At 37.2% G+C, this 24,466-nt stretch overlaps 1 protein-coding gene across 2 annotated transcripts in view; it reads right to left on the bottom strand.

Moving 5' to 3' along the window:
• Positions 1-24,466, bottom strand: part of PRKAR2A (protein kinase cAMP-dependent type II regulatory subunit alpha) — a 137,195-nt gene that overhangs the window by 28,554 nt on the left and 84,175 nt on the right. For both annotated transcript variants that reach the window (XM_069095779.1, XM_069095778.1), the window contains 3 exons: positions 20,448-20,601; positions 13,690-13,791; positions 10,323-10,397 (listed from right to left, as the gene is read on the bottom strand). In XM_069095779.1, coding sequence (XP_068951880.1) covers positions 10,323-10,397; positions 13,690-13,791; positions 20,448-20,601 — 331 coding nt within the window. The remainder of the gene's footprint in view (positions 1-10,322; positions 10,398-13,689; positions 13,792-20,447; positions 20,602-24,466) is intronic.

The raw sequence follows: 24,466 nt of genomic DNA, 5'->3' as shown, positions 1-24,466 counted from the left end.
TCTAGAGGGAAGAACTGAAAATGGGGCAAGAGGCACCATATCCCATACCCCAGGGCTAGAGGTAATTACAAAAATTAAGCTATCACCACAAAAAATACCCATATAAAGGAGAAAGAATCCAACAATAGAAAGCCATTATGGGAATAGAGAAGATGAGCTTATCTTTAAAGGAGGATATTGAAGTTAAAAACAAACCCTTTTACCCCAAAGAGTGACTGTCAAATGGTCACCTACCCCCAAAAAATTCATAGAAGATCTTAAAAGACTTTAAAAATCAAATGACAGAGATGGAGGAAAACTAAGAAGAAGAAATAATAATCTAAGAAAAACAAGATTATTAAAGTAAAACCAATCAACTAGAAAAGGAGATCCAGAATCTTAAATGAAGAAAATGACACCCTGAAAATCATAACTGGGTAAGGTGAAGCCAGAAAAATTGTAAGAGATCAATAAAAAATTAAGTGCGGGGAGTCAAGATGGCAGAGTAGAAGCAGGACCTCCTAAGGGCTCCGGCTTCCACCTTCCCCAATCTATATAAAAGGGGACTCTAAACAAACTTTGGAGCTGCACAACCCACAAAATGACAGAGAAGCTAACCTCCTGCTGAGGACAGCCCGCAAGCTGCCAGCCCAGTGCTCTGGGAGCCAAGCCCAGCCACTTGCCAGCTGAGGTTTTAGCCCCAGGATAGGCATGACCAGCCACTGGCTAGAGGGACTCCAGATCACCAGCAGCTGTGGCCGTTTCCAGATTCATCAACACATAGATGCGAAGGACAAAGTGAGAGGTCACTTCAGTGAGGACTTTGGGACCAGTAGTTAGGAGTGCATCAGCTTTGTCCCCAGGGCTAGAAGCCGCTGAGACGCCGTGCCAGCGCCATGTGGCAGCTGGCTTCAGCTCCTGGCCTGCAGAGTGAAGGGGGCCCAAGTGACCAGTCTAAGGGGGGTAATCGCTCTTGCTTTAACCTGCTTGAATCTGGATTGCAGTCTAGGGTGGAGGTCCTGGGATGTATGACCAGCTTGCCAGAGCGTGTGGTGGCCTCAGAGAGGGCACCCAATTAATACCTCCGGCAGCTGAGAAAACCCCAGGGTTTGGGATGAAATGCTCCCCTGTCTGGTGGCAGAGTCCTACTGCGGCAAAAAGCCAAGGTCAAGTGACTGAGTGGCAACATGATCAGGCAAAGGAAGCAAACCAAGCAGAGCAATCCAACATTAGACTGCTATTTAGGGGACAAAAAGGAGCAAAGCATGGAACAGGAGGAAGACAGTGAAGTCAGAACTCCTGCACCAAAAGCTTCAAAGGAAAATACGAGCTGGTTACAGGCCATAGAGGACCTTAAGAAGCAGATAAGAGAAGTGGAGGAAAAACTAGGAAGAGAAATGAGAACAATGCAAGAAAATTATTAAATGAGAGTCAACAGCCTGACTGAGGAAAATCACACCTTAAAAAACAGACTGACTCAATTGGCAAAAGAGGATCAAAAAGGCAGTGAGGAGAGGAATGCCTTGAAAAGCCGAATCTGCCAGATGGAAAAAGAATTTCAAAAGCTCAATGAGGAGAATCGTTCCCTGGGATTTAGATTGGAGCAAAGGGAAGCTAGTGACTTTAAGTGAAATCAAGATGATGTTAAACAGATCCAAACAAATAAAAGAATAGAAGGCAATGTGAAATATCTCATGGGAAAAACCACTGACCTGTAAAATAGATCCAGGAGAGAGAATTTAAAAATTATTTGAATACCTGAAAGCCATGATCAGGGAAAGAACCTAGAAATCATCCTCCAAGAAATTCTCAAGGAAAATTGCCCTGATGTTTTAGAACAAGAAGGCAAGGCAAAAGGGAGGTTGAAAGTATCCACCGATCACCTCCTGAAAAAGATCCCAAAAAGAAAACTCCTAGGAATATTATAGCCAGGTTCTGGAATTCCTAGATCAAGGAGAGCATATTACAAGCAGCCAGGAAGAAACAATGTGAATATTGTGGAAACACAATCAGGATAACATAGGATCTGGCGCCTTCTACACTGAGGGATGGAAGGGCCTGGAATAGGATATTCAGGAGGGCAGAGGAGCTAGGATTAAAACCAAGAATCACCTACCCAGCAAAACTGAGTATCATCTTTCAGGGGAAAATATGGTCATTCAGTGGAATAGAGGACTTTTAAGCATTCTTAATGAAAAAACCAGAGTTGAATAGAAAATTTGACATCCAGATACAAGAAGCAAGAGAAGCCTGAGAAGATAAACAGGGAAAAGAAATCACAAGCCACTGATCAAAGTTGATCTATTAACATTCTTACATGGAAAAATGATAATTGTTACTGATAAAACTTTTCTCAGTATGGAAATACTTGAAGGCAATAGAAACATATATATATATATATATGTATATATATATGTATAGTAGGGTATACAGGTGTATGAATACATGTGTGAATGTGTATATATATATATATATATGTGTGTACATATATATATATATGCTTACAGGTATACATAGATAGAGGGCTGTAATGGAAATGCAAATTTGGAAGATCTTCCCTGCCCCTAGGCTAAAATGCACCTGAAGCCTGGGGAGGGAGGCTTGTTTTTCAGTAGATACTTCTTGATTGGCCAGTGAGTCAATAAGGTTGTTACATTCTCTGAGCCAGGAGAAGGCTATATAAGCCCTGATGTGTAGCTTTGTTTTGGGACTCACTTTGAGAAGTGTTCTGTGATTTGATCTGAATTCTGGGAAGCCGTTGTTGAGAGTCCCCCGGCTTTGAAAAACCCAGAAAGTGGAAACCCAGATGTTGACTGGGTATGGATGTAATGGTTGGACAGTTTGGAAATCTGTCTACTTGATGTTTCTGTCTTGATAATTATGCCTGTATACTTTGAGGTTCAGGGTGCTGACTTTTTCTCCTGAACAAGGTAAACGATATATGTCTGACTGATTAAAGTAAGCTTGTTAACCCATTTTGAGTTGCCTTCCTTTAACAAAGCAGATCCAAGAACCTGTGTGAGCAGCCACCCTGCTGACACCGGGGTGCTTGCTGCTACAAGGGCACAGGACAAATTTAATAGGAAGGAATGATACTTAAAAGGGGAAATTAAGAGGTGAGAGAGGAACATGAGAGGAGATGGAGAGAGACAGAATGGGGTAAACTATCTCATAAAGAAGAGGCAAAAGAAAAGGGTTACAATGGAGGGAAAGAATAGGAAGGCAAAAGGGAATGGGTCAACCTTATTCTCACTGAATTTGGCTCAGGGAGGGAATGAAATATACACTAAATAGAGTATCTCACCCTACAGGAGAGTAGGGGGAAGGGGATAAGAGGGGGGATGATGGAAGGGAGGGCAGGCTGTGGGGGGAGGGAAGTTGGAAGCACTCACTTTTGAAAAGGGACAGGATCAAAGTAGAGAACAGAACAAGTGGGTGGAGGGATAGGAGGAAGGGAAATATAGTCAGTCTTTTACAATATATCTACTCTGTTAATGTTTTGCATTAGCTACACATGTACAATCTATACTGAACTGCTTACCTTCCCAGTAAGGGTGGGTGACAAGGGAGGAAGGGAATGAATCTGGAATTCAAAGTTTTAAAATCAAATGCTTAAAATTATATATACATATATACTATTATTAATACTATCTTACATGTAATTGGGAAATAAGATATACAGGCACTGGGGCATACAGATCCACCATGCCCTACTGGAAAAGTCTAAGGGGGGTATGGGAGAAGTTATGCGATAGAGCAGATTGGAGGAGGGGATATCCTGTGGGACTGCTATTCTGGGGTGGTGGGTAGGGGAAAAAACGGGGAGAAAATTTGTAACTCAAAATCTGGTGGAAATTAATGATGTAAATCAGAAGTTAATAAAGCATTCAAAAAAGAAAAAAAAAAGAAAAAATTAAACAAAACATGAATAATGAAAAAATAGAAGAGAAAGTGAAACATAAAAAAATAATAGATCGAGAAGAGAAAACATAAGAATAATCAGACTAAGAGAAAGCTATGATCAAAAAAGACTCTTGATACAATAATACAAGAAATAACTAAAGAAAATTGTCCTGAAGCATTAGAACAAGAGGAGAAAGTAGAAATAGAAAAAATCCATCAATCATCATTTAAAAGAGATCCTATGAGGAAAACTCATAGGAATACTATAGTGAAATTCTGAAACCCCCAGCTCAAGGATAAAATATTAAAAACAACAAGAATAAAACAATTTAGATATGATGGTGCCACCATTAGAATCACATAAGTCCTAGCAGTGGAGACATGAAAAGACTGCAGGTCTTAGAATACTATACATTGAAGAGCAAAAGAACTGGGGCTCTGACCAAAAATATCATACCCAGTAAAGTGAAGCATAATCCTGAATGAAAAAAATGGACATCTGATCAACTGTCAGACTTTCAAGACTTCGTTAAAAAAAAAAACCCTGAACTTAATAGATTTGACATACAAAAGCCAAGAGAAACATAAGGTATATATCAAAGACTGATTACAAGGGATTCAATAATGACAGACTGTTTACTTTTTATATATGTAAAATGCAAAATATATATTTGAGATTCTTATTAATAATTAGGTAGCTCATAAGAAAGACTAGGGTAAATCTAAATATGATATGAATTTAAAAAGTAAAACCATGTAGGACTTCAGCTAAAAAGAGTAATTATTTTATACAAATGAAGTGCAAGATGAAGAATTGTTACAGAGGAATTAGATGGGGGAGGAGGGCTGGTAGTTCTGGTAACCTACTTTCATTGGGAATGGATTTAAGAGGGAAAAATACATATATATTTAGAAGATAAAAGTCTTCTAAATTCAGAAGAAATCAGATGGTAAGGGGATAGGGAAGGGGGAGAGGACAAGGGAGGGATCTTTAGAGGAGAGGGTGAGGAAACAGGTAAAAGGGAGGTATAGAAGGATGTTTAGATTTATGGGAATGGGAGGGGAGGGGAGAGGAGGAATCCTTGGAGGTACGTAGGCAAGTAATAGGAGGACAAGGTAGTGGGTAGAAGTAGAGGAGGCAAGAGGGATAGGAAATAAGAGATATGAACAAACAAAAATACAAATATCAAGAATAGAAATTGGGAAAGTATATGTCTATATATGTATGTGTGTGTGTGTGTATATCTATATCTATAGAGAAATAGATCCCCACTATATTATAGTCTTCTGGGGGGGAGGGGAAAAAAAGAACACAGTAAAAAAGTGCCTAGCAAAGAACAAAAGAAAACTTACAAGGAAGCAAAGACTGACAGCTCTCAATACAATACGTTTTTATCATACAGGCTTTCTTGAAATGGAAATTTATTGTTACATATTTTGAATCCTCTTTTATGTTCTACTATGTACATAACATGCTTTCCCCCCTTTCTTACTTTGTATTTAAGTTCCAATATTTAAGTTTATGATATGTTTTTGTTTCTCTATTCTGTATTTCTGTTCTGGTGTTTAAGTGTAAAATAAAAAGAAAATGAAATAAAGACACCGATACAGTATAAAGATAACTGAACTTGCAGTCAAAGATTTCTACTGATTACTGTTTCTTCACCTGCAAAATGAAGACACTTATAACTTGTCTTGCCTACTTTGTAAAATTGTATGGAGGATCAAATGAGAAAATGTGTTGAGAAAGTACCTTAGTAATCATAAAGTGTTATGTAAATATAAATAAATCATTTTATTATATCATTTGAATATAATTCCAAATTAGCAGTGTTTATAACAAAAGGCTGAAACAAAGCAAAGCATCAAAACATATTAAACAAAAAAAAATTGTTTTCCAAACTGGTCAAAACAAAAATACATTATAGTCATTGACTTATGAATAAACTATGCTCCAAAGGTTCATTTTAAGTTGACTCAAGAATATCCCTGTATTCCACAATAAAATAAAACCACAAAACTCATTTAATACATAAAGTACATGGCAAGATAGTACTAATACCTTATACAACATTCCACAATACATTGTAAATGGATATGTAACCTTAACATTAAAGGATATGCTATAAAAAAAATTTAAAAGACAAGCAAATCTTATTAATTCTTTAATTGGATGTAACTGTTCCATACTTGATAACTCAAAAGCAGATTTTAGGTGCAATTAGTATAAAATGCCAAAAGTAATAAGACTAATGATTTTCTAAGTGAAATAATTTGGAAATGCATTCAGCTGAATTGATGTCATCTGACTGATAGTAAGTTTTGTTTCACATTTTAAATACATAGAATTATGTATGTTTTTATTGGTTTTCTAAAATTCTCTTATATTGTGAAATTTGGGAAATCACTATCAAAAATTATGTTAGACAAATAACTAAAAGTTGGATGTGGTTAGATTATGAATTGAGCTTTTAAAAGAATATAATTAAAAATCTTTGAAAACTTAAATATTTAATAGGGTATATTTTGTTTTAAAACAGATAATAATAATAATACTGAAATGAGTTTTCCTTTAAAAATGTTTAGCTAAAGCAGCTAGGTGGCACAGTGAATAGAGCACTGGCCCTGGAGTCAAGAGGCCCTGAGTTCAAATCCAGCCTCAGACACTTAACACAAAACTAGGCATGTAACCTTGTACAAGTCACTTAACCCCAATCACCCTACTTTCCCCCTCCAAAAAGAAAAAAAAAGTTATGAAAACTTATAGGATGGTTTAAAGATATAACTTTAATACATCAATGAGTCAACTATCAGGTATTTGCTGTATGTTGAAACCTCAGAATGTGGTTAGTTTTAATTTATAAGTAAAGGATAAATGAAATGTAATGGTTAGGGAAACATGAAAAAATTAAGAGTTTTCAAGTTCTAAGTTGTGGTTAGTGAAATTTTGCTATTTGAGGTAAAAATTCTTGGACTATAATTTACTATTGTTTTGAGTTCTGATTACAAGGATGGTTGTCTGAGTTGATATGAAGCCAACAGTAGAAAATGGGATGCACTGCAGTCTGAGAACTGTTAGAGGCGGATGTCTGTCTCTGGGAAAAGTTGAGGGGAGGACCTTGGCATGGCCTAAGGTAGGATCCTCTTGACTATTTCCTTTCTAAATAGGAAATATGCCCACCTGGATAATCCTGAGTCTTGCTTCTGATACCCTTTAATGACATAATTGGTTATCAGATCTGACTCATTATTGGAAAAAAAACTAAGCGACTTTCCCCCTTGTTTTGGTATATGTCAGGTCAGTCTGTGCCCTTGAGGGGACAAGTCTTGACATTGTTATAATTATATCCCTCCTTTTCATTTCAAGACAAGTTTCAATAATCAGGGCAAGTAAGAAGCAGAAGCTTTGTAAAGACTATACCAAATGTATTAATTAATAGATTGATACTAGAACATCTCTGAGTTACTATAATAAGATGTCAAATATGAAAAATCTTATAATTTTAATCTGTATTTGTAACATAGGGATGATATCCTCTAAAAAGGAGGATTAGATGAAGTAATATGACAAAGACACAATGTAAAACCTCTCTAATTAAATGGAATAGTAAATTTTGAGAAAGCAAGATTAGATTGTTTTCTCTAAAAACTAAATACATATGTATAAGGTTGGCTTCCCAATATATCTAGTATGGAAATCCAGGCTTAGAATATATTTTCATAATAAGTTCTCAAAACTGAATTGAGGATTTTACAGATAATATTGTACTGATAATTATAAAGAAAGTGAAATTATTTTTCCATTTTAAGAGAATCTGGGTGAGGCCAGGTAGCACAGCGAGTAAAAGCACCGGCTCCAGTGTTGGGATGACCTGGGGATCAAATCCCGGGCTCAGACACTTAGCACCCACCCAGAAACACCTGGCTGTGTAACCTTGAACAAGTTACTTAACCCCAATTGCTTAGGGGCGGCCAGGTGGCTCAGAGAGTAAGAGCACCAGCTCCAGTGTCGGGATGACCTGGGGATCAAAACTAGGCTCAGATACTCAGCACCACACCCAGAAATGACTGACCATGTAACCTTGAGCAAGTTACTTAACCCCGATTGCTTTAAAAAAAAAAAAAGAATCTGTCTGAAAATTTTAAAAGACAGAAGAGTTCATTTTACAAGTTAGACTCCCATGAAACTTTTTATGTGGACTTTATATGAGGACTGAAGCAACTACCTGCTCTCCTTCTTTTTCTTGTTTGGTTTTGTTTCCTCTTTCCCATTGTTCATTCCTTATGTAATTCTGATTATGAATATATGAAAAACATTATAATTTGGTTTTTCAATAACTGATCCAGTAGGCTGCCCACTCCCCCCATAAATCAAAAGGGGGAAATTGAGGGAACTGAGAGAATTAGGACAGGAAAGTGGTTAATTGTGGGAACTGAATGAACCACACATACTCTTATTTTGTGACTCAATTCTGGAGTTAGCTTAGTTCCCTTTCCATTCAATTATGGGTCTAATCCAAATTCTGTCTTGTTAGAAAACTTCATTCAATTGTGGGGAATAGAAGAAAACTTTATTGCATTGTTTGAACCTAGCCTTGCACAGCTGGTAAACTGGACCACCTCCACCCACTTTGTAGAGAACCTTAACTAAGGACCTAGGTTATTCTGATCAGAAACCTAGGAAGATCCAAAGATTGATGCAAGGCATTTTCTCCCAACCTGGAAAGTCTTTATCTTTTCCTCAAATTAGAAGTCAGATTACCTAATGTTATATCCTGGTTAATTGTTTCTTTTTTTTTTATTTTTTATATATATATATATATTTTTTTTTTAAGCAATCAGGGTTAAGTAACTTGCTCAAGGTTACACGGCCAGTTATTTCTGGGTGTGGTGCTGAGTGTCTGAGCCCGGGATTCGATCTCCAGGTCATCCCAACACTGGAGCCGGTACTCTTACTCGCTGAGCCACCTGGCCGCCCCTAAGCAATTGGGGTTAAGTAACTTGCTCAAGGTTACACGGCCAGGTGTTTCTGGGTGGGTGCTAAGTGTCTGAGCCCGGGATTCGATCTCCAGGTCTTCTCAACACTGGAGCCGGTGCTCTTACTTGCTGTGCTACCTGGCCGCCCCTAATTGTTTCTTTTTAATTATTTGGTCTTATTTGATTGTTTTTAATGTACAAAAGTCAATATTTCCTTGTGTTCAGGATCTAACCCTAAGGTGAGGAAGGGGCTTGTTCCCAAATTTGTTAGGCAATTGGCATGTATTGCTTAATAAATTGAAATGCTGAGAAAATCAAACCTTTGTTTCTTCAATCATTTCATCTTTCCCTTGCCACATATACTTCTCAAAGGTATGGGTAGGAGATGTATTTTTAACTAAACAAGAGATAAAGGAAATTACTACCTCTCTGACCACTGCTTCTCAGTCTCCTCTGAAAGATCATCATCCATATCACATTCCTATTGATATACATGAAGGCTCTCTTAGCCTTCTCTCTCTACTGTCCCTTGGTGACCAAATCAACTCCCATGGGTTGAATTAACATCTCTACACATATAACTCCCAGATTTACGTATCCTGTACCCATATCTTTCCTGAAATCCAGTCCTGCATCACCAATTGCCTACTGGAAATTTCAAATTCAACATGCCCAAATTAAATTAATTATCTTTCCTTCTATACCCACCCCTCTACCACATGTCTATTGCTTCAGAGAGTACTATGATTCTTCCAATTTCCTAGGTCTTTGCATTATCTTCAACCCACTACTGTAAATCACCCCAAATATCCTATCAGTCACAAATCCTGGCATTACTGTATCGACAATATTTCTTGAGTTCAGCCCCTTCTCACTACTCATGTAGCTAGCGTATTAGTTCAAGTCTCCCCACTGGCAGGTATCCCTATCTCAAGTCTTTTCCTACTTCAATTTATCCTCCATATTGCTCCCGAAATGATTATCCTTGTAGAGGGTCTGGGTTATGATACTCTTCACAACCTGGCTCCAGCCTGTTTTTCTAACCTGAACTTTCTATAACTGTCCTTCCCTATGACCCTCATATATATAGTACTTCATCTTGTCTTCTCCACGTCTGGAACATCCTCTTCTTGTCTATGCCCATAGTACTGCTCAAGTGTTAGCTTTTACACGATGCTCCAACTGCTCCTGCCCTCCCCTCTTCTTTGAGTTTATCTTGTATTTATTCTATATAAACTTATATATGTACATGTTGTCCTTGTGTGAAGCCCTTGAGTGAAAAAGCTGTTCCATTTTTACCTATCTCTGTATCTATCCCCCAAGGTCTAGCTCCATGCTGGGAACATTCTAAATTCTTGCCAATTGACTGATGGAAGTAGATCTAATGAAATCCCAAAATCAGATTAGATAACAGTCATTAAAATTAATGTTACAACAAGAAAGGAAATTCAAAGCATGCTTACCTGAGCAATAATTCGTTCTCCATCCTTATAGTTCTTCTCACCTATTACATCCACAATCTTCATTCTCTCTGAAACCTGCAATAGTCCAAATAATCTACTAGTTATTGGAAAACTGAAAAGCACTGTGAGCCTCTATCAAATATACAAAAGCATTAAAATACCATCAACAACAAATGATTTTAGGTACAAAGAACAACAAAGAAAGAATTTCAGAGCTGAAAAATACTTCAGAAATAATCCAGTCCAATCCCTTTCATTTTATACATAAGGAACCTAAGGAACAGAGGGGGAAAGGGACTTTCTTTTAGTTAAGTGCAATACAACTTGTTCACAATATCCATCCCATAGAAGTCACTGGCATAAGGGACAAGGGTTCTATTATCAAAAGGATACTCTTATAAAGATATATAACAGGGTGTCCCATGGCAAGGACTATAAGATTCTAGCACATTACTACTCTTTTGTTGTTAATAATTCATTAAAAATATATGGGGCCAATTTCCCAAATAAATTTATTTTTCTGGGTTTTTCTAAAAATTTGTATTTGAATTTCAAAGTTCGTACTCAGCTTTGGTATTTTGACCAGAAAGAATAAAAAGTCCTCTATGCCATTAAGGGTTCCTATTTCCCCCCAGAGTTATATGGATTATACTTAGGCTCTGAAGGGTGAAATTTTAATCTCTATCTTTTAGAATACTGTAAGATCTTTCATTTTTATTGGAAGCTGCCAGGTCAAGTGCATCCTTGGTGGTCTGTTTCTTTCTATATACGAACAGTAATTTTTCTTTGATGTGGGAGTTCTGGATTTTTTATGATATTTCTGTAACGTTCAAGGGGTTTATTAGTGGTTTCTATCTTTGCCCCCTAGCTCTAACAGATTTGGGAAGTTTTCACCTATGATTTTGTGAATAGTTTCCAGGCTTTTTTGGGGGGGGTGGGGGGCAGAGGAGTAGGGAATGTGAGGCAATTGGGGTTAAATTAGGGTTAAATGCCCAAGGTCACACAGCTAGTGGCAAGTGTTGGAGGTCACATTTGAACTCAGGTTCTATTCACTGAACTAGCTGCCCTGGCTTTTTTTTTTTTTTTTATAAAATCATGTTTTTCAGGGAGTCTAAGGACAAATTTTTTTAAAAGTGTTTTTTCCAATTACATATAAAAACAATTTTAACCATTCATTTTTTAAAAATTTGAGTTCCAGATTCTCTCCTTATCTACTTCCTCTTCCCCCTGTGAGAAATCAGACAATTTGATACAGATTATACATATACAGTCAGGGAAAACATATTTTTATATTAGCCATATTATGAAATAAGACCACTCCACACCTTTCAAAAAAAAAAAACTCTAAGAAAAATAAATTTTTTTTAAAAGTATGCTTCAATTTACATTCAGACTCTTATCAGTTCTTTCTCTAGTGATGGATAACATTTTTCATCATGAGTCTTTTGGAATTGTCTTGGATCGCTGTTTTGCTGAAAATAGCTAAGTCATTTATAGTTTATTATTATACAATATTGCTGTTTCTGTGTACTATGCTCTTCTGGTTCTGCTCACCTGATTCTCCTTCAGTTTATATAAGTCCAGGTTTTCCTGAAAACTACCAGCTTGTCATTTCTTACAGCACAATAGTATTCCATTACAATCACACACCACAACATTTTTAGCCATTCCACAACTGATGGACATGTCCTCAACTTCCAATTCTTTGTCACCACTAAAAGATGTGCTACAAATGTTTTTGCGCCTATTGGTCCCTTTCCTTTTTCTTTCATCTCTCTGGGATACAGACCTAGTAGTGGTATTGTTGGGTCAAAGGGTATACATAGCTTTATAACCCTTTGGGTGTAGTTCCAAATAGCTCTCCAGAATGGTTGGATCAATTCACAACTCCACCAACAGGGCACTAGTGTTCCAATTTTCTGACAGCCCTCCAACATTTGTCATTTTCCTTTCCTGTCACATTAGCCAATCTGATAGGTGTTAGGTGGTAGTTCAGCTATTTTGATTTACATTTCTCTAATCAAGTGATTCGGAGCACTTTTTATATGACTATATGTAGCTTTTATTTGTTCATCTAAAAACTTTCTGTTCAAATCCTTTAACCATTTATTGTTTGGATCCCTCCATTCTTAAACAAAAGAAACCAAAAAACCCACCCTCACTTGATCCTGCCATGCCTGCTAACTATGGTTCTCCTTTCTTTCCCAGCTAAACTTCTTGAGAAAGCTGTCAACACTCATTGCTTTCACTTCCTCTCCTCTCCCACAATTCTAAATTTTCAGTAAATTGACTTCCAGCCTCATTATTTATTTAAAACTGCTTCCCTGAAGTCATCAATGATCTCTTCATTATGAAATCTAATGGCCATTTCTCAATCCTTCTAGACCTCATCTTCTTGACCTTTTGGCAACCTTTGACACTGCTGACTACTGATAGTCCTCTTTTCTTGGATATTCTTTCCTCTGTGAGTTTTCACAAGACTTATCTCCCTGGTTTTCTTCCTACTTGTTTGACAGCTCCTTCTCAGTTTTCTTTGTTGGAACTTCCACCATGTCATATTCACTAATTATTACAACTATTCACTGTTGTGAAGCCTTAAAGGCTTTTGTTCTGGGTCCTCTTTTCTTCTCCCTCTATAGTATCTTGGCTGGTGATTCCCTTGCTTCCTATAAGTTAAATTATCTTCTTTACGTAGATGATTCCCAGATCTATGTATCCAGCCCAAACTTCTCTCCACGTTGCCAATAGCATTTTGAATATCTCAAACTTAATGGGTTCAAAACTAATTTCTCCCACCAAGTCCTTCCTTCTTCCAAAGTACTACTGTTCATTCTATTTCCTTTTCATTTATAGTGTATTTATCTTGCATGTACAGAGTTGCTTGCATGTTTTCTTCTTCAATAGAATGAAAGCCTCCTGAGGGCAGGGATAATTTCTGCCTTTATTTAAATCCCTAGCCCTTACCACAGTGCATGGCACATATTTAATAAATGCTTGATGAATATTACTTTTTGTTTCACCTTACATCTTCTCTCAGACAGAAAGAATGAGTTGCCTCAGGGGCTTCTCCTCATTCCCAAGAATTAAATCATATCCACATGACCTTTGAATTTTGGTAGGTGAATGCTTCCTCAAATTGACATTCTTTCTTTTTTTTGGAGGGGGGAAGGCAAGGCAATTGGGGTTAAATGACTTGTCCAAGGTCACATAGCTAGTAAGTGTTAAGTGTCTGAGGCCGGATTTGAACTCAGGTCCTCGTGATTCCAGGGCTGGTGCTGTATTTACTGCACCACCTAGCTGCCCCTCCAATTTGCATTCTTTATATCGCCTAAATGAAACAACAGTCTCTTTCTCAAACAGGCCTTACCTCAAGGGATTTCAGTAGAGGCACAGATTCAATAAATGATTCAAACATTTTCCTCTTCTTTGCATTGTTTTTCAATATGATTCTTCTGAATGTTATTCGGTCCTACAAGAAAAACAAAGAAATTCTAACTTTTATATGTAAATATTAATGCCTACTGAGTTGTAAATAGTATTGAGTAAATTGAATGTTTATGAAAATGTCACTTCAGTCATGGAGTGATCCCTGGCAAAAATACTTGAGCCATCACCAGTCATCTTTATTCCATCCTGCCACCGGACTGTGATGGAAGACAGAGGAAGGATGATGACTTCATGCAACTCTTCCTCACTTAAATCCAATTTATACAAGAATCAAAAGACATCACCCATACTAATTTTTTTTCTTTTTGGAGAGGGAAGGCAGGGAAATTGGGGTTAAGTGACTTGCCCAAAGTCACACGACTAGTAAGTGTTAGGTGTCTTGAGGTAGATAACTGTGCACTCAATGCAGCCTCTGAAGCTGAAATGCAACAAAGTATGGATCGATTCTCTGCTCCTTGTGCTAATTTCGGCCTAACAATTGACACCAAGTAAACATAGGTGCTCCATCAGCCACATCATCCATATGTGAAACCATCAGTTACAGCAAATGGAGAAGTTTTGAATGTCATGGATAAGTTCACTTATCTTGGTAGTGTACTTTCTAGGGACATGCTATTGATAATGAGGTTGACACGCACTGACAGAGCTAGCTCAGTGTTTGGGAGGCTCTGAAGGAAAGTATGGGAGAGAAGAGGTATTAGACTGAGTACCAAACTGAAGATCTTCAGAGCCTTTGTGCTGACCTCATTGTTGTGTGCCTGTGAAACCTAGACAGTCTACCAGCACCATTCCAGGAAACTGAATCGCTTCCATCTGAATTGTCTTAGGAAGATTCTGAAGATCACCTGGCAGGACACTGAAGTCCTTTTTCAAACTAAACTGTCAAGCATTCAAACTCTACTTCAGAGAGCACAATTCCAATGGCCATGCTGTTCAAATGGAAAAATGTACACTTGCCAAAAAGACTATTTTATGGAGAACACACACAGGGCAAGTGTTCACATGATGGTAAGAAACAGTGATACAAGGACACTCTCAAGGTCTCTCTTAAGAACAATTAAGAAATTGATTGTGTGGGGTGGCTAGGTGGCACAGTGAATACCACTGGCCCTGGAGTCAGGAGGACCCAAGTTCAAATCCAGTCTCAGACACTTAACACTGACTAGCTGTGTGACCTTGGGCAAGTCACTTAACCCCAACTGCCCTGCCCTCCCCCCTCCAAAAACCAGGGGAAAAAAAAAAGAAATTGTGTGACATGAGAGACACTGGCACAGGACTGCTCAGCATGGCGTGTCCACATCACAGAAGTTGCTGTGCTCTATACGCAAAGCAGAACTGAAATAGTTAAAAAAGAAAAAGAAAAGAAAAAATAGCAAGATGTGCAAATGTAGAGAGAATCCACCCCATATGTTCACATGGACTATCTGTGCCCCACCTGTAGTAGAACATTTGAAGCTCGTACTGGTCTCATCATCCACTATCGGACACAATGAAACTGGACTCTAGCATAGTGATGTCATTTGGTCCCCTTTGAGAATGAAGAACAACCAAGCAACCAAATGAGAGAAAAAGCCAAAGTGTCTGGCATAGCTGAAAATCTGGAAATTCTATCATCTTGTTTAGAGTCCACTGTGGTTCCAAAATACCCTCAATTATAATTCTGTTAATTATTAGAGTAAAATAAGTAAAAAAAAAAAAAAGTAAAATACAAACAGAAAACAAAATTAGTCAGCCCAAAACTTTTTTATCTAATGCTCTAATAAACTGAAAAGGCTTCAAAGAGCTACCAACTTCCATATAGGAAAGTGATTTGGAGAAACAACCACTATTCTCCCTATATCCTCTTTCTCTAGATACTAGGATATTAATGTTCATCTACAAAGCATGATGTTGAGAGGCCAAGGGGAATAGAAAACTTCCTTGGAGGACTTAAAATTAAATTGGGAAACCAGGACATATATTATGATACAAAAGCCACATACTGTAACTACCAAATGAAGTGCTACAGGAATTTAGAGACAAAAACCTAATAGGCCATTATGGTAAAGGAAGGTTTTGTGAAAGAATAGGACTTGAGCTAGGCTTTGAAGAATAAATAAAATTCAGAGAAAAGACAGTGGAGGCAAAGAATGAGCAAAGGCACAGAATCAGGAATGTTCAAATTATATTTTGGGGAAAATAGTCTGTATTGGTCAAATATCAAAAATGGACTCGTGTCTACAGAGGCTATAGCATGAGCCTTTTTTATATGTGATCTGCATACAGAACACTCATTAAAGGGTTAATGATAAGATGTTTAACAAAAATTAAAAGTCTGGGTTCTTAGATGATTATTGTTCTACACTTCCCCCTCCTAAAGGTGTGGGCAGAAAGACTTCTGGAAATTAGAACCATGACACCTTAAAAAACTGGCATGAGCAATAAGGTCACGATAACCTGAGATTCAGCAGCCAGATCAACCTTAAGCTTCTCCTTAATAGGATTCTGGAGAGAGAATTATACTATCTTTTTTTTCTGTTACATAAGGTGTTAATTTAGGTTATAAAACAGTGCTTTAATGTGTGCAAAGCACTTTCCTCACGATAACTTTATAAGGTTAGTCAATTATTGTTGTCCCCATTTTACAAATTAGGAAACTGAGGCTCTGAGATGTTAAATGACTTATACATAATGGCAGAGCTAGTGACGTGCACCTGAGGTAAACCAGGTCTGCTGATAACAAGTCCAGTGCTCTATCCACTATGCCAAGTTCCCTTTCCTATTTACTTTTCAGTGTGTCTCTGAAATATTTATCTAAAATGATCAACATTCAAGGATTTGGGCTAAAGGTAGCTAAATATTGAGTAGAAATTACAATAGATGCTAAAGATTAAAGAATTTGCAATCCTTGTTTAACATGAAACACATCTGTGTATATTTGGAAGATATAATGAAAGATGAGATTCTTCATAGAAAGATGAAAAATTTCTATCTTTAAAATGATACATGAATAAAACAAAGTCAAAAGAATGAAAAAAAAATAGAAAATGTGAAATATATTAGTAGCAAAACAACTCACATGGAAAACAGATCTAGGAGAGATAATTTAAGAATGACATTACTACCTCAAAATCACGATCATATAATGAGCCTAGACATCATATTTCAAGAAATTATAAAGGAAAATTGCCCCAATATCTTAGATCCAGAGGTTAAAAAAGAAATTGAAAGAATCCACCTTCTGAAAAAGGTCCCCAAATGAAAATTCCCAGGAATATTATTGCCAAATTCCATGGCTCCTAGGTTAAAGAGAAGATGCTTCAAGCAGCCAAAAAGAAACAATTCTAACATTGTGGAGCTACAGTCAGAATTCACACAAGATTTAGCAGCTTCCACATTAAAGAAGCAAAGGGCTTGAAATATGATATTCCAGAGGTTAAAGGAGCTAAGATTACAACTAAGAACCACCTACCCAGCAAAACTTGGTATACTTCACAGGATTTAAAAAACAGATGTTTAATGAAATAGAGGATTTTCAAGCATTCTCGATAGAAAGACCAAAGCTAAATAGAAAATCTGACTTTCCACATACAAGACTCAAGAGAAACATAAAAAAGCAAACATGAAAGAGTAATCATAAGGGTCTCAATAAAGAGACTTTATCGGCAACTTTACAACTGCTTAGATTCCTATATAGGAAGATGATACATGCAACTTCTAAGAATTTTATCATTATTTGGGCAGTTAAAAGAAGTTTACATAGATGGAGGGCATGGGGGTGAATTGATCATGTTGGAATGATCTCCCAAAAAAAATGAAAGGGTGATGCACTGGGAGAAAGGAGGAAGGGAGAGGTAGAAGGGGGGAAATTTTCTCGCATAAAAGAGACACATGGGGATGAGCTTTTAGAGTGAAGGGGAAAATGAGGAGGGGTGGGTGGAGGGCAATGCTTGAACCTCACTCTCATCAGAAATGGTTGAAAGAGGGAAGACTAGATATACACACTCAGTTATGTATAGACATGTAACTTGCCCAAAAAGGAAATAGAAGGGGGAAAGGGATAAATGAAAGGGGGCAGGGGCAGAATAAAAGGAGGACATAGGATAGGATACAAAGACAGAGAGAAAGATAAACAGAAGAAAATACAATGGAGGGAAATACACAGCAACTAACTCTGAATGTGAATTGCCTTCTCACTGGGTAGGGAAGGGGTAGGAGGGAGGGAGAAAGGGAGAAAAATGGAACTCAAAAAAGAAAATAAAGCAGTAACTTTTAAAAATGGCACACGATTGTGTCACCTCATTTATGTATATTTTTCTTCCTGTTTCCAGTATATTTTTTCTTCAAATCATACTAAAAAAGATGCCATTACCAAATTAATCTTCCTGAAAACAGTGTTTATCACACCACTCCTCTGCTGAAAAAGCCCTTATTATCATCTCCAATGCATACTGAATCATGTCCAAACTTATAATGCCTAGCATTCAAATCCTTCTATTATCTATCCTAAATTATTCTACCTCTATATTAGCTCTTTGGCTCCAGCCAAAATAGTTTATCTACAGTGTTTCCTGAAAACTTTTCTGAAAGTTTCCTTCATCTGGCATCCTCTCCTATTACTCTGCCTATACAAAATCATTTTTCAAGAGCCAGCTCAAATCTTAGCTCTTTCATAAAGCTTTTTTCCCTAACCAGGTCAGTAAGAAACAGTTTTTTCCCCTCCTGGATAATTTGTTTGCACAATTAATTTATCAATTAGCCCTGAAGTTCCTTATGACAGAACTTTCTAGTATTGTCTAAAACTGCAGTAACTGCTTAACATACTGACTAAATATCTTACTATATTATGCATAACATGTACATAATATGCTACCATTATTTAACTTTTCATGAATTACTATTTTATAATTATGTTTTAACAGGCACTTGTTTTGTATTTTTTTGTGTCCTTCAGAGTATACTACAAGTAGGTGTTTGAGGCACAGTTGTTGCTATTGCTTAGCAACACTTAGTAACTTAATAACACTTAGTCTACAAAATAAAACATTTAAAATTTATCTTTACAGGGATGTCAATAAACGTTAATGACATAAACAGATCTTTAACCTAAATTTATTTTATATTAGAACCTAAAATTTATAAAATTTGATTTTAAAAATTTAATTCATATTTACATATAGGCAGGCTAAACTGTGATTCACAGCATCCACAGTCCCCCATCTTGCCATTCTGCCAGCACTGCTGCAGAAGCAGTCATTATATCTTTTTCTTGGTTTTATGGATTGCCCTGGGCAAAGAATTCATCCACTGGTACTCACAAAATGTTTAAAGGTCTAGAGGAAGGATGCCAGTGAGCTGGTCAGATCCTCTACAGAGGACTTAGTAGGTAAATAAGAAATGCACAGGATGAGAAAAGTATGTAATCTATAACGCTAGAAGTACAAATATTGATGAGATCATGGATCATTCAGGAAATAGTGCATTAAGAGTGATCAACTCAAGAAGCAATACTCAGTTTGATGAAGTATAATAGATATTTATTTCCCAGTATGTCTATGTTATTTCTAGAAAATTTTTAATCCATCCTGTTAATTTTATATCTATACATTAACACTTCCTATCAGACTGAAAAAATAATGGCATAAAAATATTATACCTCAGATTTTCAAGACTTGTGGATTTAGAAGACAGAGGACTAAAATGTAACTCACTTCATACATAGAATTTCCCTAATTATAACATCTCCTAATATAGGATATTAATATCTCCTAAACTCTAGTGGCCTAAAAGCAATAGGAATAACTTTTATTGATTTAGCCTTGATACCAGACAGTAGTAAGTATCAATCTAGAAAAAGGCTAGGCCTATTTAAGCATTTAAAAACTTGATTTTACTTGACCATTTATGGGATTTTCACACATCCCTTCTACCTTGTAGACCAAACTAATAATGAAGGACACACAGAAGATGGCATTTCATCTGCAAATACATCAAGGATCTTTACTTAAACTAAAGGAAATGGAGTTGGTTACAGATCATGTGTCATACTATCTTTTGACCTAAGACAGAACATAAGAGTAGTAGAGAATCCACAGAGAAAAGGAAGGAATGGTATAGTTAAAAGTACCTCCAGAGGTATGGTCAACAATCAGTAACTATTTCTAAAAAACAACAAACTCAACAGAAGGGATTTTAATCCTAACATCTTAAATAAAATGCATAACTGGGGCAGTATTATATCCTGTGGTTATCAGTTTTTCCTGCCATCTAATCCTTGCTTCTACTGGTGTTGGGAGATGGACAAAATGAGGTGAAAGAATGTTAATTCATGGTGAGGCATGTTGGGACCCTTGAAAATAAATAAGAGTTACCACAAATTTCCCAGGGCAGCTTATCAGATTAATTTGTTATTATCTTCTCTCCTCCTCTTGTTTGACAAAAACATAAACAGGAAAAAAAGGTATATGCTTCAGTAAACTAACAAAGTGAGGATTGGTAAATACTTATTATAGTTTACAGTCAAACTATTTTGGAGAAGCAGAAGAATGTATTTGTACAAAAATGCGATGCTCTCATGCCCAGGGGAACAGATAATGCATAATGATAAGTGGTGGCAGCAAAGAGGACAAAGAAAGAGAACAGAAGGTACAGGAAACTATAGGACAGGATAGGTAAATGAAATCATTTTTCTCTACTTACCAGACCCCATAATGAACCGTCTGTTGTAGCAACTATGGTAGCAGCTCTGGGAGTGTTGTACATCAAGGCGAGTTCTCCAAAACTGCCACGATTATCATATTGGCCAACACGGTTACTTTGATTCTCTTTCGTTACCAGAATGTCATATGAGCCTCTGCAAGAACAAAGATGCCACACAGTTTATTAGATAAAATTATTTCCAATAAAAACCTGTTTATGAACTCTTTTGTACAATGTACACATGGTATATGCTCCACATCCTGATTAGCAGACTTTAGCAGCCCTTGCTACTTTAGCTGAATTGGAAACTATTCATCTCTTTCTATATACCATCCCCTCCCATATTTCCTGGAGGACAGCCATCCTCTCTTTATAATCTTCCATTTCTTCCTATCTACTGGCTCCTTGATTGCTGCTTACAGACATGCCCAAGTCTCTTCTAGCCTAAAAACAAAACAAAACAAGAAACCTCACAAACACTCACCTTGCCTGCCAACTATTATCCTATTATTTTCCTGACCTTTTTAACTAATCAAATACAGTAAGACCAATATAGACACTGATGACAATCATGTAGAATAAGAAAAAAATGACGCAGAAGGAAATAAAAATGAAACAGAGAAGCAAAAACATTATTGGTTATTGTGTTCAAGATTAATATGTATATAACTTTGAAATTATGGTTTTATATTTATGATCACTTGTTTGCTTAAAAGCTCTTTTGGTTGACTACTGCTAAGTTTGGAAAAATAAAATAATGAAATAAGTACTTCCAATACTTTAAGGAACTCTAATTTCATTAACTGGTAATTACATCTACTGATGCAAAGTACAACCTTTCTATAACTCAGAAGATAGTCTTTGAGACTGCCTATGGTAAAATTAAAAAATCATATTCTTGTGGTTAATATGATAATAAGCCTCTCTGAATTTACCTAGGGTGGTCTATAGATAACAGACACATAGCCACACCACTACCAGACTCCTAACTTAAAGTTTTACTTACTAAATGTAACCTTGGGCAAGTCACTTAACACCTCTGAGCTTCAGCTCTTCATCTCCAAAATGAATGGTCTGGATGACATAGCCTATAGGGTCTCTTCCAGCTTTAAAACTATGATCCTATTATCCTTTCCTGCTTGGTAGAACCTGTTAGAGATTGTTTTTCTGAAATAATCTTTGAAAGGCCAGGATTACTTTCCTACTCCCATGAGGAACTGGATAGGGCTTAAGAAGAAATAAAAACAGAAATTCCTTTTTGAAATTACCATACTTTAAATTAACTAAACTCTAAATGCATTTTACAGTAAATATTTAAGACTGAATTTACATAAGAAATAAAGAATAGAAAGATGGGAAGAATTATATGAACTAATACAGAATGAAATAAGATAAACCAGGAGAATTTAATGCACAAGGACTATTCTAATGAAATGTAACTAAACTGGGTAGAAAAGTTAAGTAAGGAGTGGAAAATAAAACTGGATATATAGCAGTGGATGGCCTTGAGAAACAGCCTAAAGAGGATGTGAGGGTGGAGGAAATATATATTCCTAACATTAGACATTTATGTCCCATGAAGTATATGATGATTACAACAACCTTCCCCACCATAAAAAATGCCATTGTTAGTATTGTCAGGGACCAAATATCAGATTAAAGAAACTATGAATCTAAAAGCCAGGATATAGTAGAAAACCAATGCAGGTTCTAAGATGACAGAGAGAGGATCAATGGGACTCTAGAAACTATAAACCTTTATCTTGCAAGTCAAACTGGTTAAATTTTTATGAAAGGTGGCAACAATCACCAATGAAAAACTTATTCAAGCATAACTTTCTAGAGAAAGGAGATATGTTTTTTGTAAGGAAAAATTGTTTATACTAACTCACTAAAGATTTCAAAGGGAATAAATTATACATGTAGATAAAGAGAAATCAGGCAAGTAAACCATTTAGGCTTTCAAAGAGACATGGACAATGATACTCACCAGATGAGGTTGTTGTGTGTGTTTGGTTTTTTTTTTTAATTAAGTAAACACAGGACTGTTTTAATATAAACAGAGAACTGGCTTAGAGACAGGAAAAAAAAGAGAAAGAATGATCAAACACCCTCTGGATAAAGTAGAAATAGTAAGACTCCATGGGAACTGGTGCTAGGACTAATTTAATTTTGTATTTTTAAAAATATGAAAGGGGTTCTGGGAAGAGGTAGGTACATAAAAATACCTCTAGTTTTACCAAAGATACTTTCTAGCTAAGGAAACTTTAGCAAGATTTTACAGTAACATACACTGATGCATTTAAGAGGAAAAAATCCCCACTACACTCAAAGGAGGACGAGTTCCAAATGATCAGTTGTAATTTAGAAAGAAAAGAACCTAAGAATTACTAGAAAGACAGAGACCTGATTATGAGACCTGTTTCTACCACTATTTCCTGTGGCCATGAGCTTCATGAAGGAAGGAATCAAGCCTTATCTACATTTCTTCCCTTCCCTTCCCTGTCATGGAATACCACATTTCCCCAATGCATTTACTCAGTAGGTGCTCTCTACTTTTGGCTCACCCTCTGGCCTGCTCCACTACCATCACAGTCTGTTGCCTGCCCTCCTAGAGATAGCTCTACCTTCAAGATGACTCAATGCTTCATAAGTCCTCTGCCTGAAAATGCCTTATCAAGAAAAGTTCTAGCCATACTGCTCATTTTCTGTTTTCAGCTTACCCAGTGGCCTGCCTTACCAGCACACAATAGGTAGGATTATTTGTATATGTACAAAGGTGCTCACAATCCCACAATAGGTGGGAATACACATGTCTGCTCCCTACTTATCCCCTCATGAAAGTACTTCTTCCCTGCTCCAATTTCTAACCCCTTTTTATGTGTTTTCTTCCCATAGTAAAACATAAACTAAAGACTATCTTGTTTTCTTCTGTTTGTATCCCGAGGACTTAGTACAATTCCTGGCATATAGTAAGTGTTTAATAAATGTTTCATCCATCAATCCATCTATCTATTTAATAATACCGGTTAAATAAAGGAGTGAATGAATGGACCTAAAATAAAAAGGGTCCACACAATGAGTTAGGTTCCAAAAATATCTTGAAAGACTATAACACTGGGTTGAGTTTATTAAGATGAAATTAAAGAGAGAAATATAACATCTTAAAGTAGTGGAGAACCAATCCATGTAAAAGGGGACTCTAAACAACTTTGGAGCTGCAGAACCCACAAAATGACACAGAGAAGCTAACCTCTCGCGGAGGACAGCCCTGTAGGCCAGCAGCAAGTGGCCAGCTCAGGGATCTGGGAGCACAGCACAGCAATCTGGGAACCGAGCCCAGCCCCACACCTAGGCTTTAGCCCCAGGGCGGGTCTGACCAGCCCCTGGCCAGAGGGACTCCAGATCAACAGCAGCTGTGGCCATTTCCAGATTTATCAACACATAGATTCGAAGGACAAAGTGAGAGGTCAGTGCAGTCTGGACTTTGGGACCCAGGAAGTGGGAGTACGTGGCTTTTGCCCCCAGTATGAGAAGCCGTTGAGACGCTGGCACAACCGGCCAGTGTCACGTGGCAGCTTCACCTCCTGGCCTGCAGAGTGTAGGGGGACCAAGCGACCAGTCTGAGGGTTAATCACTCTTGCTTTAACCTGCTTGGATCTGGATTGCAGTCTAGGGTGGAGGTTCTGGGGTGCGTGAACAGTTTGCCAGAGCGTGTGGCAGCTTCAGGGAGGGCACCCAATTAATACCTCCGGCAGCTGAGAAAACTCCAGTGTTTGGGACGAAACACTCCCCTGTCTGGTGGCAGAGTCCTACTGTGGCAAAAAGCCAAGGTCAAGTGACTGAGTGGCAACATGATCAGGCAAAGGAAGCAAACCAAGCAGAGCAATCCAACATTAGACTCCTATTTTGGGGACAAAAAGGAGCAAAGCATGGAACAGGAGGAAGACAGTGGAGTCAGAACTCCTGCACCAAAAGCTTCAAAGGAAAATACGAGCTGGTTACAGGCCATAGAGGAC

This window comes from Petaurus breviceps, unplaced genomic scaffold, assembly GCF_028583685.1.
Source record: "Petaurus breviceps papuanus isolate PSGF00001 unplaced genomic scaffold, PetGlider_PUasm1.0 227, whole genome shotgun sequence".
In the NCBI taxonomy this organism is placed as follows: Eukaryota; Metazoa; Chordata; class Mammalia; order Diprotodontia; family Petauridae; genus Petaurus; species Petaurus breviceps.
Note: the sequence above shows the minus strand (reverse complement) of the source record. Positions and strands in the feature narration are given on the sequence as shown.